Source organism: Lissotriton helveticus, chromosome 6 (assembly GCF_964261635.1).
Source record: "Lissotriton helveticus chromosome 6, aLisHel1.1, whole genome shotgun sequence".
Taxonomy (NCBI): domain Eukaryota; kingdom Metazoa; phylum Chordata; class Amphibia; order Caudata; family Salamandridae; genus Lissotriton; species Lissotriton helveticus.
The window spans coordinates 1754281680-1754300882 of record NC_136067.1 but is presented as its reverse complement, the minus strand read 5'-3'; the positions used below and the strand labels follow the sequence as shown (position 1 = coordinate 1754300882).

Here is a 19203-nt window from a genome sequence, read left to right as displayed (position 1 = left end):
CCAGGCACACCTGTACCCCCCCCCCCCCCCAGAGGCTCTCTACAGAGAATGCGCATCCTCTGTCTCTGTCACACTGAACTCTGATATTCAATCCACAAACAGGCCGAGGCACACAGGATGGGTGAACAAGAAAATAGCCACTTTCTAAAAGTGGTATTTTAAAACACACAATTTAAAAACCATCTTTACTAAAATATGTGTTATCAAATTCTGAGTTCAGGGATACCAAACTCCAATTTTCTTTCTTATCTCTATGGTAAGATATGCTTGTAAAATGTAACAAAGCATTCCCATTTCTGTCCTATGGGGCATGATAGCCTTTCAATAGTGTAAAAACGAAATTGGCATTATTTTACTATCAGGACATGTTACACACATCAATAGATGTCCCACCTTTCACATACACTGCACCCTGCCAAAGGGGTACCTTGAGCCTACCATAGGGGTGTCATATGTGCACTAAAAGGGAAGGGTAGGGCCTGGCAAGTGGGTGCACTTGCCAAGTTAACATGGCAGTTAACAAACTACGCACAGACACCGCAGTGGCAGGCCTGAGACATCTTTTCAGAGCTACTCATGTGGGTGACACAATCAGTGCTGCAGGCCCACTAGTAGCATTTGATTTACTAGCCCTGGCACACTTAGTGCACTTTACTAGAGACCTATTGGTAAAACAAATATGCCAATCAGGGAGAACCAATCAACATCACCATACCAATTTATACAGGGAGCACTTGCACTTTGACACTGATCAGCAGTGGCAAAGTGCCCAAAGCATCTAAGCCGGCAAAAACGAAATCCAGCACAGCATCAAAAACACAGGTGGTAGAGGCAAAAAGTCAGGGGAGACCACGCCAAGGAAGCCAGGTCTAACATAAATGAAGAGACAAGACAAGTAAGGCAGGGATAAGAGGCAAGAAGTCAAATCATGACAGCCTTGCTGTTCGGTAGCTCCAGCATTCAGCAGTACCTGCAGTGGGCTACTAATGAAACTTTGTGCCCCTGCACAATGTTTCTTACAAATACAAATTGAGCCCTGTTTGCAACCAATGCCCCAAAGGTGCAAGGCTTCTAACACCTACTTGCCACACAAGGAGCAACTCAACAGCAACTTGTTGTAAGAACCTGAACCGTGTAAATGGCCACGGTTGGTCACTCTATAGTCAGCGGTGGCACAGTTCTTGCTCATGTCTGCCTGTCAGACTAAACATTGTGACAGATTTGTACTGTTAGAACAACTTCTCATCTAATGTCTTTACACCTTTACCACTCACACTCTAAATAACTCACACTAAGTACAGTGTTTTGTACATTCTATCTCAGTCTTAGAAATACCTCTCACTATAACCACGTATTGCATATCACAGCTATTTGCACAGCACAGTCATTCCACAAAACATATGACCAAACTTGGTTGTACCACTTAGTCGCAAAGTCTGTAAGGGAAAACACATTCAATTTCAATCTTTAATTAACATATTTCAGCCATCAAGCCTTTGGTGCTTGAGCCACAATCAAATCAGTACATGTTATTATAAAAACAAATGAAACGTTATTTAGAAGAAATGAGTACCAAACTAAAAACAAACTAAGCAGAAGCTGTGTCTTTGGATACATGGGGCTGTGGATGATCATCCAACATGGATATGAAGGTTGAAGTTGCTTCCTAGCTTGGTTTTTGCCTTTGTGAAACAGCTGCTCCAGCTGCAGATGTAGTGTGGCGGCTGTTACTTCTCGTTTGTAGCTTGCAAATTCCTCCTCTGCCCCTCAACAGCAACCTCTTGCTTTTAGCAACAGTTTTAGCCTTTTGCTACAGCTTCTGCCTGATCCTTGTCTCGCTGCTGTTTCTGGAGAGTCTCTTGTTGTGAGCTGCCTCTTTTTAAACCTATTGAGAGGGGTGTTATTATTGTTTTTGATTTGATCTTAGAAAAATAGTTTCTTGGATCTTTTCCTCTTGGTAGGGTTATCAGAAGACCCCTTGTCATCTGGATCACCATGTTCCAGTCACTGTTTTCAGTTCTTGAGGTCCAGTACCATTACTTGAAGTGAACGAAGAATATTACTCCCAGAATGAAGTACAATGCAATAAAAAAGAAAAGCCCAGGAAGTGAAAATAATGTCCATGTAGACATGGATGCATTTGGTATCCCTATCTGTTGGTCCTTTTACTCCTCATTTCCAATATAGATATGAATGTTCATACTTTACCAGGTAAAAGTTACTCTTCAGTCAGTCAGTGAAAATATCTTTATTCGATTTAGTTAAAAATCATACAAAGAGATAAAAACATTTCATACAAATAAAAACTATTTACAGTATCATACAAATCAGTGCATACATGAGGTTCATAAAAAAGCAGATTAAGTTCAATTAGTGTTGTGCAAAGTTCAAATACAATGATAAAACGCAATTTTAGAGGGGCCCAATGTTCTGATGTGTTTTTTTAATTCTGGCTGCTGCCACAAGAAATTAGCCATACAGAATGTAAGGCGTATGTTGTTCAATGATTGCAGATAGAGCAGGGCTGCTCTCACTTGTGTGAAGCCAGCCTCCTTTAAAACAGGTAACAGATATTTTTTCCTAGGCTCTAAGAAAAACCCACAAAACATAACAAAGTGCATGGTATCTTGGACAGAAAAATTATCACAACAACAGGGGGGGCTAATTCAGGTTTTTCCCACGTTTTAAAATTACCCAATAAAAATGTAACAAATTAAACCTAAACTTAGTCAGGAGAAACCTATGGAATGGGATCGTAACTAAACCAAGGTAAGGTGCTAGTGCAAATGAATTTACAAGCAGATAGTGTCTCCTCACTGCCGGTTTCCTTTTCCTCGCAACACACTCTTGCCCTGCCCATGAATTGCTTCTTGATCAAGTCAATGTCCTGATTCTTGATGTCCCGGGGGGATGTAAAGAGATCTGGTCGTCCCAGGTCTGAGAACGACTTCATCAAGTAGGCCAACCATGGCACCCTATTAAAGTGGTCCAAAGACATGACATCAGCCATGATCTTATGGTTAAGGGGCAGTTCTTCATTGAGCCAGGTCTTTAGCCAGAAGATCAAGGGTGCCATGTTCAGCCCATCAGTGACGAAATCTAGGCCCACCTCCATATGTATGGAAAAGGTCGGTGTGGACTGTGGTACAGACAGGAGGGACCGTAAGAATCTGTTTTCCGCCTTCTGAATTGGTTCCAGGTTTACGTAACCCCAAAGAGGTGAACCATATGAGGCCAGAGCAACTGATTTACTTTTATAAATCTTCAAAAGGGCTTCCATCGGCCTAGCACCCAACCTGCCTGCAAATCCCATGAGGGCTGCTGATGATCTAGTCACCGCCAACCTCTTCGCCCTAACCTGGGGTCCCCAAGATCCCCTCTGGTCAAAAAGAACCCCCAGGTAGGGGAACGTGGAGTCTCTGGTGACGACCTCGTCCTTACATTCAAATATTTTGGATTTCCCCTTGCTACTTTGGCGCCCCACGACCATGGTATGGGATTTATTCGTGTTTATTTTTAAATCCAGATGGTTACTCTTCTCTTTAACGCACACCCCATCATGAGGCTCAAGTCTTCTGTATATCTTCTCTCACTCCTTCCACCTGGCATCATTTGTTCCGCCTTTGACAATGAGCACAGCTCAAAATTCAGTGATACAAGTGATCAGGGAAGCACCCTCACATGCTGCTTACACAGCACACTATGATGCCACACTTCACCCTTCAATCCAAAAAGGCAGTTTCCCAATACTGTGGTGAGGGATGCCACGCGGAGGCACCATGTTTTGTTGCAAGTTGACTTATGGTAATGTATGGAGAGGGAATGGTAACTGTGAAAACTTTTGGAGAAATAAAGTACATTCAGCCTTAACACTGAAAGAGTGGAAGTGACTAGAGTTTTTCAAATGCAACCTTTGGAAGACTTTGACCAGGAGCTGTAAAAAAACACATTTTAACCATTTTATATTAACACGAAAGTCTTCAAAAGTTGTTTTTCATAGCAGAGTGAACACTATCTTCTATTACTGGCTCCATTGTATTTCCAGACAAAACTCCAAAGGAATGTATAAAAATTACACTTAAAAATAGAATGGACTTTGTGTACCTCAATCTTAAATTATCTCAAATTTGTAATGTAAGTGAAATCTGTTAAACAAAGCAACAGTAAAAATATATGGGCCCATATCACAAAGTAGATCAAATCAGGCTTGTGTCTATTGTTTGGTATTCTCCTGTCGTTTTGTCATTTTACTGTTCGCAATCGAAAATAAACTTCGGATTAACTTTTCAGCCATGACACTAATGATGTCACTTACACACCTGGAGCTGATGGGTTTGCACAATTCACCGATTCATACGTGCAAGATGTAATCTGCTATCTCCCATGTTATCAAAGCAATGAGGGTTTGTTCCACAGCTTTAAATATAGGTCTGTGTCAAAAATTGCAGATACTAAAATAGAACAAAATGTACTTTCATACTTGTGTTTACTTGAATTGTGAGCAAAGCAGGATCGTCTAAGAGTCTGTGAAGTGCTGCTGCAGTATATTTTCCTGCTCTTAGTTTTGTATCTAGACACAGGTCTAGTATTTTCATACGGCTTTCTGTTTATATATGTACAGCTGTTATTTTTTAATGCATCATTTTCTTTCCAAGATATATCTACGAGCAGAAACATTATCCAGCAAGATAGTCGGAAAGCCTTAGTCTCATAGAATAAACATAGAATATGCTTTTTGAAAATTGAAATAGTAGCACAGAGGTGCCTTAACTCCTAAGGAGTTTTCGGCTCGTACAAGCACAGCATACTGGTTGTAGTTGGTAACTATTAACAGGGTTACTCACCCAACACAATTTGACTCTAGCATCCTTATTGTTCATTAAGTGGTACTTTTATCTGTCAGTGCTCTGAAGTCCTGAAAGTTGACTCATAGTAATTTCCAAAACTTCTAAATAAATAAATATTCCATAAAGCAATTCTTACTTATTCCTGGTTGAAGGAAAGGTTGTATTGAAAACCATTTTTTGACAATCATGGGGTGGACCTTCCATGTATTACTACTCCTACAGAGCAGACCTCTGGAGTAACTGAGTACTGTGCATAGCAGCAAGGGGATATCGAAACTGTCAGGGGAGTGAAGAACATTTTTTAACTAGATAAGGCTACCTTATGGTCCTCACTTGCTAAGGAAGCATAAGGCCTATGTGTAAGCGTCACTTGTTTTATAGTATCAAAAGTCAAACTTATCTCGCCAGCAATGAAAATACTTAATTTTTAGCAGGGAAAGATTATTACTTTTATTTTCACGTTTTTAACTAAAATACTATTTTGTTCAGAATATTTAGATAACAATGTTTATTTTCTTGCATTTTTCAGATTGCAACTTTCTTCAGTAACAACCTCGACTACTTCACAGCTTCCTTGAGTTACGGCCCTAAAGGAGGGAGCGAATTCATGAACCCTGTGTCAGCTGAGTGCATGTTACAAAACAAGAAGAAAGCGGTGGCGTTTATGAAAACTTTAAAGAAGGTTTGTGGAGTGTTTTAATTATGTATAAATTTATAGTCCGCTGCAGAGGGCTCTATCGTTTGTTAAAGGGCCTGAACCTGCGTTATAGACTCTAGCAACAGTGAAGGCCTTTCACAACTGGTACAGCCCGAGGCAGAAGGGTTGTATGGCTATTAGACCTTTCCACCCACTGAGGGTAGAATAAATTAAAAAGAGAGAAACAAAAAGACTTATGTTGGAACAGAGCGCTTATACCAGCCATTCTAAGCTCAGAGCTACTCCATTGTCTTCAGTGGAGGGTTCAACATTCCAGTGCTCTGATAAGGAATAAGCCACTTGCTTAAGCTGTGATTGTATTAGTGCTAAAGTATTTATTTTTAGGTTGGGGTTGAACGTGCAGCTGCCTACACTACCTATTACTTATAGTATACAAAGTATGAGCTCATGCTATTGGCTGTTCGGTGTATCATTCCACATCCTGCGGAATGCTTGCTTTGGAATGCATGAGCAGCTATTTTACATCAAAAAATTATGCTCAATCATCACTCTTTATCGCACATCTTTTTCATCATCTCATATATTCATGTTGGGAGAAAGCAATCCTGTTGTTTTTTAAATTTTTCAGGCTTTTGTCAAGACTTGCGTACTAGCCTGACCCTTACATGATTTCATAATTTCTTTTTGTTTATCACAATACCAGCACCGCACCACCTCCACTAACATCACTGTCTACAAAACCACCACCATCAGTACCACCTTCACAGTAAAACCATTGATACGGGGAATTGAGGGAATAACACATAAAGACACGCACAATTGAACATGCATTTAGAGATCAGAAATGTAATATTCAGACAAAAGAAATTAGAGAAACAAGAAACTTGTAACTTAAAACTCTTAAGTATAAATAGCAAACTATAAAGCCTCACTGGAATTGAATGGGGTAATCGTCCAAACGGAAATTAGGATTAACTTTTTATTATGGGGCCTATTAAAGTCTATGAATAGTATACATTGTTCTGAAAAGCACTAATGGCGAAGTCTTTACTTGGACATGGTCAGAGGACATACCAGGCTTAGCTTCAGCCTAGCCAGCTCATGTAGATGTTGGATACTTCTGGCGCTTTATTGTGAGCTTGAAAGCAGTTTATCTTAAGCAGACAAAAGGATTTTAATGAAGGTGTGGTGCCATTGGTTTATCTTGGCAGATGTGAGAATGTCACTCTTGAGTATGAAGAAAATGCTTGTAAGTCCTTGGATCAGGTTAGCTAGTGATCCACTAAGATACTTTTGTGAGTGCAAAACGTTTTCTGAGGCATGTTTTTGCGTGTCTTGTGCATTGGGTGATTGTTTGCAGAAGACCACCAGTTCATGTTCTCACAGTCATGATTTTTAGCACTTAAAATAAATCCTGAATGAAACATTCTGTTAGCTATGTGATGGAAACAGTCCTCACTTAATCCTGTCATCAAACCACTTTCCCATCCATGGTTCAAGATCCTGGCTTGGACCCACCTTTTAAACATTGTACTGGGATATGGGATCAGCGCATAACTAGCTTTTGTTGCCAGTCAGGAAGGTCTCACTCTCGAAGTGTTTAGTGCCAATAACAGTTGTAGCCAAGTGGTATATTTTGACCAACTATTTGGGATGAGGCTTATGTATAACTAAACTAATGTTGTTTACTGAGTTCTTAGTTGTTCTGGCTGTTGCAGTTTTACTATCTTTGCCCAGCTGTTTACTTTTATGCCTTTACTTTGATGCTGTATTTTTTCAAATGTTATCATTTTATAACTTGTGATGACACTAGTTGCCCGTCCCGACGTTGTCCGGGTATGAATTGCTGCCGGCCAGTAGTATATTGTTTTGTAGGATTTCGTTTTGATAGCATTTCTTATCTCTGACAGGCTTGTGAAACGCTCCGATTCACAGTGCACTGCTGATGCACTTAAGAGTGCGCGTTCAGTAGTGTGTGAACTCGAGTTTCCTTACTTTATTTTTCCTTGCAATAATATATAGCGCGAACTCGACAACATGGCATGAGCACAATTTACATTACAGAAGAACACGTTCATTTGTGGTAGGCACGGGGAGACAAAGCGATTTGCCTGGAATCACAGGATGTTGAGCTGATGCCGAGATTCGAACGTAGCTCCCCAGCTCTAAAGTTCGCAATTCTAGAACTTGTGGCGGGAGGTGTGTCTAAAAGTGTATGCCGGTGCTGGCCATCCATGAGAGAGACCTGTGCATTTTTCAAATTGTTGGTGACAAAATATGAGTATGTTGCTGGAGATGTGGGCCGCCGTCCCACCAATGTACTTACTGGGGGAGGGTAAACACCCATTATTCCGCAACTTTCTTTCCGCATACCATCACTCTGCATACTTTCATTACGAAAGTACCATGACTCCGCAATGCCATTATAACACATGGCATTACATTTTGTATGCTTTTACCACGCATACATTTACATCGAAATTCGTTGTAAATGCATGAATGGTAAAAGCATGTTTTAAAAAATTTTTTTGGATAAGGTAAGTATGGGTATAGGGGTATATGTTTTGGGGTACTGAGGTATATGTTTTGGGGTGTTTGGGTATTTTTAGGGTTCAGGGCTAGGTTTGGGTTTTGGGGTACAGAGGTATTTTTAGGGTTCAGGGGTAGGTTTTGGGGTACAGGGGTATTTTAAGGGTTCAGGGCTAGGTTTGGGTTTTGGGGGACAGGGGTATTTTTAGGGTTCAGGGTTAGGTTTGGGTTTTGGGGTACAGGGGTATTTTTAGGCTTCAGGGGTAGGTTTGGGTTTTGAGGTACAGGGGTATTTATAGGGTTCAGGGCTAGGTTTGGGGGTACAGGGGTATTTGTAGGGTTTAGGGATAGCTTTGGGTTTTGGGGTACAGGGTATATTTATAGGGTTAAGATGGGTTAGTGTTTAAGGGTGTTGGGGTATTTTAAGGAGTAAGGGTGGGTTATGATTATGGGGTGCAGGGGTATTTAAAGGGAGCAGGTTGGACACCCGGAGCTGGAATGTACAGAACCTGGGAAGAAAAAACAATGAAATATTGGGCACAGTGCTTGCTTTTTTTTTTCTCGTAATCCCGCGCCCCGCCCACGCCCACAGCACACGATATGAGACATGGCATGAAGGGCGGAACATACCACACGCCCCCAGCATTTGTCACGCCCACAGCACAACGCAGACACGCCCACAAGGGACTACTTTGCTGGCACGGTTCTTTTACCTTTTAAATGTATATGGTGGGCGTCTGCATAGCCTATGTCCTTCTGCTGCAACTGCCCTTTCCAACGCTGTATTGGGTGTTGTGATTGGTGCTGTGTTTCCTGAGATTACCCCCCTCAAAGGTTTGGGCTCTCTCTTTATTATATTAGTATGGATAGAAGTCTCTGTACAGATACATTAATAAAGCACTGAAATAAATCGCTGTCTGTTGTGGAAAGAGCTTGATGTCTCAGCCCATTTCCAATTTCCACCACCATTCACCATCACAATTGACACTAGTTAGCACTTTTAGTTAGAATTAAACTCATGAGGTCATGTATTGGGCAAGATTTGTGCTTTATGCAGGGCATACTGGGACTATGACATCTCTCTCCAATGCTTTTAACTTTGCCCACTTCTCAAAGACTAGATTCTTCCTAACAGTCTCAACATCCTGAAGCGATTCAGTTAGCTTTAGTTTCAAAATAAAATATCAATAGAATATCAATTAAGTGGGAGAATTATGAGCCATATGTATCAAGGCAAAATGGGTTCGCAAACGCCGAAATTCGCAGAATTCCGGCATTTGCGAACCCATTTTCGCTAAATGGTATGTATGAAACATTTTTGGTGCAAAATAAGGAATCGCTAAATTTGCCATTCCTTATTTTGCGATTGCATTTAAGGAATTGCAAATTTTGCGATTCCTTAAATGCAATGTATCAAGGAAAAAAACATTCCAAAATGCCATTAAGGAATCGCAAATTACCACCAACTTCTAGTTGGTGGTAAGTTGCGAATTCTTTTAAAAAAGCATTTTTTTAAAAATCATAAGGTGCCATGTGACATAGGGCATGTATGTGCGCCATATGCGCACACATGTCATTTTCAGGGGTGCAGCAGGGTGTTCTTGAGACACCCCTGCACCCTTGAAAATATTCACAATTTGCGATCAGCAAATTGCGATTCGCAAATTTCCCCTTCATTCAATAGAAATGAATGGGAAATTATTCCTTAATTGCGATTAGCAATTTGCTAATCGCAATTAAGGAATTTTAAGGAATCGCTAAAAAGAAGCGATTTCCTACATACATACCATTTTGCGATTTCTAAATAGCGATTCCTTAAAAATCGCTATTTAGGTATCGCAAAACGGAATGTTGATACATATGGCCCTAAGTGACCTGTTAAAATGTTCTTTTTACTTATGGGGAAAAATGTTTTCCTAACACTTAAAAAATATAACATTTGAATAACAAAACATGGTGAATGGATATCTAGCGCCTGTGCAGTTGATAACGTTCACAAACATTTAAAATGTTCTTACACAGTCATTGTGTTTCTATAAGTTGTGCTAGGAAAAGATACATTATTAAATTCCAACCCACTCTACATGCAATGCTTCCTTATTGCATAGCAAGAGAAAAGGTTAGGGAAACAAGCCATATCTGAGTTGCAGGGCATAGGCGTGGGTTCACCCAAGGCCCATCATCACAGGGTTGCAGTGTGAGGAGAGGAAGATCACAGATATAGGTGGATGAAGAAGGAATTTACACACTGCAACCATTTACTAACTGTGGTGAAAGTGCCACAACGTATGGGGGGGTGCAGGATACTTGTGACAGGTCGCCATTCACATGCCACTCCTTACACAATGCATTTTCAACCACATAGTCAAGATAACAAGTTGGGTAGATTGGGACAGTACCACAAAAGACTGTAAATCATCTTTACCCATTAAATTATATTGTATGAATAAAGGAAATCATTCTGCTGCACATAAAGCTGGGGGAAGTTGCTGTGTTAATTGTTAGGCCTTGTCAGACTTTATAGTTAGACTTTATAGGTTGCACAGAGGGGTGACGGATGAGACATCAGGAATCAATTATTTATGTGGGTGAAGTAAGGCCTTAGTTTTAGGGAATGTGCAAAAAATGCTGTGGGGTTTTATTTCACAGCAATTCATGAATGAAACTAGAAATCTAAAATCATGGGCATGAGTGGATAATGGATATAGAAAACGATTCATCTTCTAACTGACCTTTATAGTATCCATTCCCTTTAATCGAAGTGTCATTACAATTTGTGTCAACCTAGGTATGCGATTTGTAGAGTGCAAATACAATGTATGGAATTAATTGAGGAAAAGAGCATTCATTCTTTCTGACTGGTAGCAGCATGTGTGAACTGGTCATATGTCACCAGCACAGTCTCCTATGGTGGTCTATCAAGACGTCAAACTGCCCTCACCCCTGTTCAACATTTATGTGTTGTAGATGTTGTCACTTATGCACTTGGGCAAATTACATGTATTAGAGGCATGGAACACAGATTCCTTAGGCACGGGTATTTTGACAGAGCATGTGGGGTGTTGTAACCGCATTAAAAGAGATTTTTTGTGAAACAATAGATATTTTGAGGAAACAATATTGAACTACATTTTTTTCCAAAGTTTTTTTTTTTTAGCTAAGTCTTTTGTCTGACATCCAAGTAAGATTCCTTAACTTAAAATCTTCCCCCAGACACCAGTCTGGATCCGGAGATTTTTCAGCAGTACCTCTGCGCGCCAGAGGATGGCATCAGATGGCTCCGCCCTGACGATGTCCACGGATATGACTTCGGTGGAGCCATACAAGTCCCTCCCAGCATGCTGACGTCTGTTTTCTTTTCGGCGCTGCGACGCAGATTCAGGAGAAGCAGTTCCCCTTTTTGGGTCTCGCTGGCAATGCATCCTGCAAGGATGCATGTGTCCAGCTGGAGACGTATAGCGATCAGTCTGGGGGGAAGGAGGACAAGAGGGTGTACAAGCTTTTTCTCCTGGATTCGTGTGCGCGAACGCGCACTTCGCGTCCCGCGCCGTACACATGCGCGCGCAGACAGACACTCGCTCACACACACCCCCCCTCCCCCACAGTCACACACACGCACGCACATACACAGCCCGCCCCCCCCGCACGCGCTCGCGCACGCACACACATGCTCCCCCCGCAGCTCAGCAACCCACTCACCGACTTCCTTCGTGCGGCGGCTCTCCTCAGCTGCAGGGCCCGGCAGCAGGACTCTTCTTCCCTCCTTAGGCACCGGGGCGCAGGGTAGGCTCCTGCCTGCTCCGGTGCTCCAAACAATCGCGGCTCTTCCGTGGGAGGCGGGGTAGGCTCCCGCCCTCCTACTTCCTGTTTCCGGTTGTCGCGCCGGCCTGCCTGACTTCCTGGTCGCAGGCCGGCAGAGTGACGAGGATGTTTGATTTGCGGTATTTATTTATTTATTTATTTATGCATTTTTATATAGTGCGGACTTTACCCGAAGGCGGTATTTATTTATTTATGTATTTATGCATTTTTATATAGCGCGGACTTTACCCGAAGGCGGTATTTATTTATTTATGTATTTATGCATTTTTATATAGCGCGGACTTTACCCGAAGGCGTCAGAGCGCTTCACATTAGGAACAGAAATGAAACATAATGAGAAACATTACAAAAGAACAGGTTGCAAAAACATACGTTACTTACATAAGGTAATAGTGACAATTGTGAGCAAACAAAATACATGAGGTAGTAAAAACTATGAGCAACCAAAAATACATGAGGTAGTAAAGGTAATAGTGACAATCGTGAGCAAACAAAATACTTGAGTAAAAATTGTGAGCAACCAGAATACATGGGTAGTAAAGGTAATAGTGACAATCGTGAGCAAACAAAATACTTGAGTAAAAATTGTGAGCAACCAAAATACATGAGGTAGTCAAAAGTGCACAAGAGGAAATGAAAGTGACAAGTATGCAGTTATAAGAGAAAACAGAGTATAATTAGAGGTATAGTCCTGCAATAAGTGCTAGACACTCAGGCTCAGGAACAAGCGTTACATGGGCAAGGTGGCACTTGTGCAAGTATCAAAGGCAAAGACATGTGAGAGGTAGCAGCCGTGTGTTGCAAGGGCAGAGTGGTGTGTGCATGTTACAAAAGGGCACCGAACACCAGTACATGGAAAATACTGCAAAAAGGCAGACCCTCCAATCACAGGCATACACTGGGAAGGCACTTCCATGGTCATGGAAAGTAGAAATTATCAGTAGTGGGAAGTCTTCCTCACAAATAGCAAGAGGACGTGAATTACTTTTGGAGGTGTCTCTGGAGGAGGAGAACTTTGAGGTCCCTTTTGAAGGCCTGGGAGGAGGCGGTGGTCCGGAGCTTTTTTTTGTCCTCTCGCGGTTTGTAAATACAAAACATATTGCATTACAAATGCTATAGGTATCACATTTGCGAAAGTTATAACTATTGGCATTGTAAATGACGAAGGTATTAATTTAGCTATTTAAAAAAAAAGAAACATAAATAAAAACTTTGCCATTTACAATACCAATAGCTCAAACTTTCCTAATGCGAGACCTATTGCATTGCAAATGCTTGTTTTGTTTCTTGACTTTATCAACGCCTTTCGCGTCTGGAACAGTGTGCAGATGCCTTTGGGTTTCAAGGCATGTGAAACCTGTGCACAGCAGATGTTGGCAACGGTTCTGCACGCCATTTGTATGTGGTGCTTGGGAGAGCACCACGACTCTGAGGAGTGCACTGCCTGTAAGCGGTTGTAACCGAAGTCCTTGAGGGAACACCGGATGAAATTGCTGTCCGTCCAGCTGTTCTGTTCGGAGTCTAAGCAGCGTCCATCTCCATCCTGTGCTGGAAGTCCTGCTCGGGGCAGGTCGCGAAGCCGGTCCCGTGGGCGCCGTTCACCTTCCTCCTGTTGGCACAAGAAGTCGAAGTCACGGAGGCCTTTGGCCTCGCATAGCCGTGATGCTGGCACCCTTTCCAGACGGCTCCACAGAAGTCGACCCACACCTATCCGCCATTTCTTGGCGAAGGGACGACTAGGGGTCAGATGGAAGCCTATTTTTAGGCTTTGCAGGCCATCTTTGGGTCAACCTCTCTTCCTGGCGCGCCTTCGGGCCCCACAGGGCAGATAGGGACTCTGATCGAGAGCTTCCCGGCGGGTTCGCCCTCGACGCCAATCGAGTTCCCTGGTTCCGTCGGGGCTCAGTCCGTTAGGGCTTCTTTGAGACGTCAGGACGCAGCCCATTTACGACGTCAGGACACAGTCCCGTGGGGCTTCCTGTACTGACATCTGTAATGTCCGCAGCAGGGGACTTGTCTCCGTCTCGACGCCGTCCCATGCCGTAGTCTCCATAGTGGTAGATGTTGATTCAACGCTGTCCCCACGCCGCTCGACGGAGGCACCATTGGTGGTGGTGGACGTCGTTGCTGTGCTTTCTTGGCGTCGTTCAACGCCAGACCTGCCTCTTCCTACTCATGGAGGATGAGGCCCAGGCTGATTCAGACTCCCCAGTGCTGCAGGAAGATTCTGCTCCTCCTGGTGGAGGTGAGTCATTTGTTGAATCTGCTTCACAAAGGCAGTGCTAATGTTGAGACTTTGGTGGGTCGTTGTACGACATCCTTCTAGGGACTTGGTAGTCTTTTTTTACGACTTTCCATGCATTGTCTCTGGTTGCAGTGTTTTCACTGCTCTCCTCTCCTGTTGCACCTTCAGTACCTGGGTTTGAGTTTTGTAATTCCCAGATGCCTTGACCAGCTAGTCAGCTGTTTAGCCCTTATGTTACATTTTCTCTGCCTAAGAGCTAGTCTCAAGAGATGAACCCCCCCCGCCCTGGTTAGGGGGGTGTCACATACCCTATGTGGGGTATTAGTTGGGTATTGTATAGCCATTCTGAACTACCGCCCCCGGAATGTTTCCTTGGTGGTATATTTCCTTGCTGAGGATCTAGCTGGGTCCTCCTCGAATTGTTGTCCTCCTGCATACCCTCTAGAGGGTTCCATTGTATTTTCAAACTGTGGACTTCTAGCGCTCTTTCTGTTTTTCTTCCTTAACGCTCAGTGTTGTTTGGGGCCTTTGCAACTAGAGGAGCCCAAAAAGGGTGCACTGTTTCTCTGTTTCGAGTTTTAGCTTTGTATTTGTGACTGCGTTTTGCTTTACGGGTTACGTTACCTCAGTAGAAATGTTCCTGCCTCTGATGATGCAGATTGCTCCAGAGCATTGTTAGATTATGCCACTGCTGCCTTCATTAAGGTGTTTTATCATGCATTTACCACTCAAGCATTTTGCTGAGATTTCTCCTGTAGCCTTAGGCTAGTGCCTCTTAGGGGCATGTTGTTTCTTCCACTTCACCCACAATTTCCCGTCCCTGTTTCAGTTCTGGTACGGTTAGCAGGCGATGGGTTCCTGCTGGGACGACAGGCACCCAAAACGTTGGTTGTTTTTGGCTTTTGTGAAATTGCCTACTCTACATTCTCTGGACAGAGAAGTGCTTTTGTCTTTTGTCTTCCTTTCTTGGCTCACACTCCTGCCTGCTGTCCCTTTTCGGCAGTTGGATCTCTGCAGACGCGTTGGTCGTGCACACTGTCTTCTGCTTGCTTTTCTCTAGCACTTTCCATGCAGGGGCTCATGCCCCTCTGCTGATGGCTTCTGATCAGCCATGTTTTCAGACATGATCTTTGTCATATTATACATTGTGTTTGTTTTTATACATATTTTGTGCTGCTATAGTTATTGTTCTCTCTCATGGGTGCAGTTAGTACCTGTTGTGCAGCCTATGGCTAGACCACCTTGAATGCACCAAACCTTGTCTAATCCCGGAAGCTAAACAGGGTCGGGCCTGGTTAGTACTTAGACGGGAGACCGCCTGGAAATGCCTGGTGCTGTGGTGAAGTACAGTTCTACTTCTATTGGAACTACATCTCTGGCGTCCCTTGTCTTTCTTTTTGTTTAAAAAAAGAGGAGAGAGGAAAAGCAGCGGAAACAATCTGTTTTTCTTTGTTCTGGTATCAAGTTATGTCTCTATTCCTTTATCCTCGAGCCTTATGTTATAAGCCCGGATTTGCCGGTATCCTTTAACCAGAATACTTGGGTGACTGGTTTGGTCAGTACGTTTATCTGGTGATACATTTCTGTATCTCTATACCGATGTAAATGTGCTGTTGATGCCATGTTTGATGTGCCCTTGCATGTGTGGGGTGCCTTATGCATATATGTACATATGTTATATTTATGTGTCTCTATGCATATATGTTTTTGTTTCTGTATACGTAGGAGACATCTGTTTCTCTAAATAGGTCTCTCTGTGTCTGCTCTGAATCTATCATGATGCCTCCTTTCCTTTGGGCAATAATGTTTGTGGATCCCTAGGATCCAGTTCTCAGTTCTGCTTCTTGTCCTTGTTGCCAGAAACTTATGGATTTTCTTTCCATTGTGCAATGGCCCTTTTGTCAGATTTTCCTTTGGCCCTTCCATTCGGGTGAAGGACTCAATGCTGCTTCTGCTAGACTGGGTTTGCCATTGCTTTTGTTTCTTACTATTGCTTTATTCAGATCTCCTTGTTTCCTGTAACAGCCATATTTGCACTTGCTGTTCCCATCTGTATGGTTTATCATTATTCATACACAAGTTCTTTTGTCGAACTTGGCGAGGCTCGGTTACAGACTCACCTCCAAGCAGGTATAGCTATGGTATCTAATTCTAAGTTAAGGAATCTGCTCCTAGATGTCTCTATCAGATGGACAAGTTACTTACCTTCGGTAACAATGTATCTGGTGAACAATGTATCTGGCAGAGATACAGTTCAGCCACAGATTCCTTAACGCCCACCCATCCTCTCCGCTCTGCAAGGACTTTTTTAGGTTGGCTTGTTACGCCAACTGGCCATTCTGCCAGGTTCTCTGTCTCAATTAATGGTTGGTCTGCTTTCCATCCTTGACCATGTCAGGAGGTCTTCTTCTGTGTTAGCGGTTACTTTCACCACCCATTATTGCATTTGGGTGGTATGTTCATATAAGCATGCACACTATTGCACTCTTACTGTATTCCAGTGTGGGGATTGGTCCCCCCCACCCACTGCCCCTTTATTGTTCTATCTCCTTGGTTGGGTGTCTCGTGCGTCTAACACTGTCAATAGATAATATTTAGTGCGCATTGTCAAATACTCACTGTTGTTTCAGGATTGTTCACATTTACTGTGACATTCATATCCGTTACTGTTACAAGGGTTTGGTTCTTACCTTAGGAGGGGCTTTTCAGTGGGGCGAGTACTTTACTCTCACCCTTGTTTCAATTTCATTATCACTTAAGTCCATTTCTGATGTTTCACATCCATTCTTATATATTATTATTGTTGTTTCAAATCATTTTTGATCTTTTTGGCACATTGTTCTCACATCCAGTTTTAGTGATGGCTCCGCATTCTGGTGCGGAAAATGTTTCTTGGTCGAAAACTGACGTCAGCACGCCGGTAGGGACTTATATGGCTACACGGCAGTTATATCTGTGGATGACGTCAAGGCGAAGCCTTCCAACGCCAGACTGGCGCCCGGGAGAAGTTAAGGAATCTGCGGCTGGACTGTGTCTATTCCAGATACATTGTTACCGAAGTTAAGTAACTTGTCCATTGATACCCTTCAACTAGACTCACATAACCGGGCTAGCGTCAAATTTTTCTACACTGTAGTTAGAGGAATAAATTAGCCATGTGGAGGTTTTGGTGCCTTGGGACCGGACATATTACGAAGATACATTTCTGGCTAATTCTGGTGCTTTAAAGTTGTTTCACTTGGTGAACTTGAAGCAAGACACAAAGGGTGAAGACGGAAAAATCGAGCCTTTGCTGCACCTCAGAAGGAGAAAGAATGACAAAGCTTAGATTCTGGGGTGTTATGGAGGGCATGGGAAAATAAAACTACATTTTTTTCTTTTTCATAGAAAAGCATGTTATTTTGTTTTTTAAACATAAGTATTAGTATTCGTATTCTTATACATCTGTTGGCTTTCAATTATTCAAAAAAGGGTGATATGATAGGCTTTTTCACTTTTTTACCTATTTGAAAAAGCCAGTGACATCTTCAGACACCACTTAAAATTTGCTAAAAAGGCTAGTCATCTGAAATGTATCCTGTGATTGAACTGCAAGGTACAATCGGTCACTAAATGTGCTCTCCTCCATCCTTTTTAACTTTTCTTTGCCCCAATGCGAACTCAAACACTAACCCTTTGCACCTTTCCTGTAATTTCAGTTAAATCTTAATTGTTCATATATACCTAACTGCAACTCTTATTCTGATATTCTGTCACTTGATATGAAATATGTAATATATGAATTAAAAGACTCTTAGGATAATAACATTATTTTACTGTAATCCTTATTTTTGTTTTTGCAGAATAAAATGAACTTTCAATATGGCCACTTTTCCCTACGTTCCTTATATAAAATAATTAATTTAGCAATAGATAAAAATGCCTAATTAGAAGTAAGAGACGGTACTTTGGTTTCAAGTGTAACTATCTTTTTATAGTTTCTCTTTTGTGAGCAGCATGGGCCTTACTGAATTCATTTACCACATCATTCATTAATTATTTTTAACCTACTATCCTAACATGAAAACAAGAATTTGTTTTACTGCATATTAACATTGATAATCATACAGTACTTGACAGTAACAGTAACTCAAACTTCATTAAAAAGCTTACTGCTTCGGTCATTGATTCAATATTTGCATCACTAAAAAGCGAGTTCATATAAAAATTTCTCAGTAACTGGATTGCCTCGTAGTAAAAAATAATTGATATATAGTTTCTCTGCCAGTGCCACTATAGCTTGTGACTAATACAGGATCCGTAGTAGGGGAAGCCTTTAAAAATGGCGTTCATAACACTCCCGGTTGAACGCTTGTTGAAGGGATTTAAGGAACCTCATTGAATTCTAGTCAGTTATCTTGCTGGTAAGAAACATAATTTAATTCTTACCTTTTATCTTGAGTCTTGTAAGGGAGCGCGAGAATTTATCTCAGATACCAACCGATTTTATGCAATTTACGGCTTTTTACAATTAACGATATATGAGTTTTACTATGCAATGGAACACACAGGTTTTAAATACAATGTGTGTAAGGCTTTTATTAACAGTAATCTGCTTTATTGGAGCATCAGCAGTTTATACTAGTTGTGAGATTAACGTGTCCTTATTTATTGCATTCTGTACGAAGATGAGGTCATGTTGTCGATGGACATTAAACTTTCCCATTTAAATAACGGCAGCATGAGCCACAAAAGCCTAATACGACAGTTAACGTTTAGTTGTTTTTTTTTACACGTCCTTCTTTGATGCATTCTATGTGATGAAGAGTGCATGTACTTGATGTACATCATACTTTGACCTTTTAAATAGCAGTGGCATCAGCCCGAAAACCTAAAATGACAGTTGATCATATACTGGAGTTGCATTTTAATTTGAAATGATATCCCTTGCACTTCTCTAAATGAGATTGCATTAAATATTATTTAGTCCTTGCTGCATTAAGCTATGTGGCGCTAGGACCTGGGCAGATTGGCAACTGACAAACGATGTCTTCATGGAATTAAAAGGACCTGCTACATTGTTCATTAATAAAATGACACTGCACCCTCCCTGTAACTTGAAG

At 41.9% G+C, this 19203-nt stretch overlaps 1 protein-coding gene across 2 annotated transcripts in view; it reads left to right on the top strand.

Annotated features, from left to right (window-relative positions):
- The window catches only part of PPP1R21 (protein phosphatase 1 regulatory subunit 21), a 374265-nt gene that overhangs the window by 201009 nt on the left and 154053 nt on the right, over positions 1 to 19203 (top strand). For both annotated transcript variants that reach the window (XM_078649644.1, XM_078649645.1), the window contains exon 15: positions 5377 to 5529. In XM_078649644.1, the coding sequence (XP_078505770.1) occupies positions 5377 to 5529 (153 nt within the window). The remainder of the gene's footprint in view (positions 1 to 5376; positions 5530 to 19203) is intronic.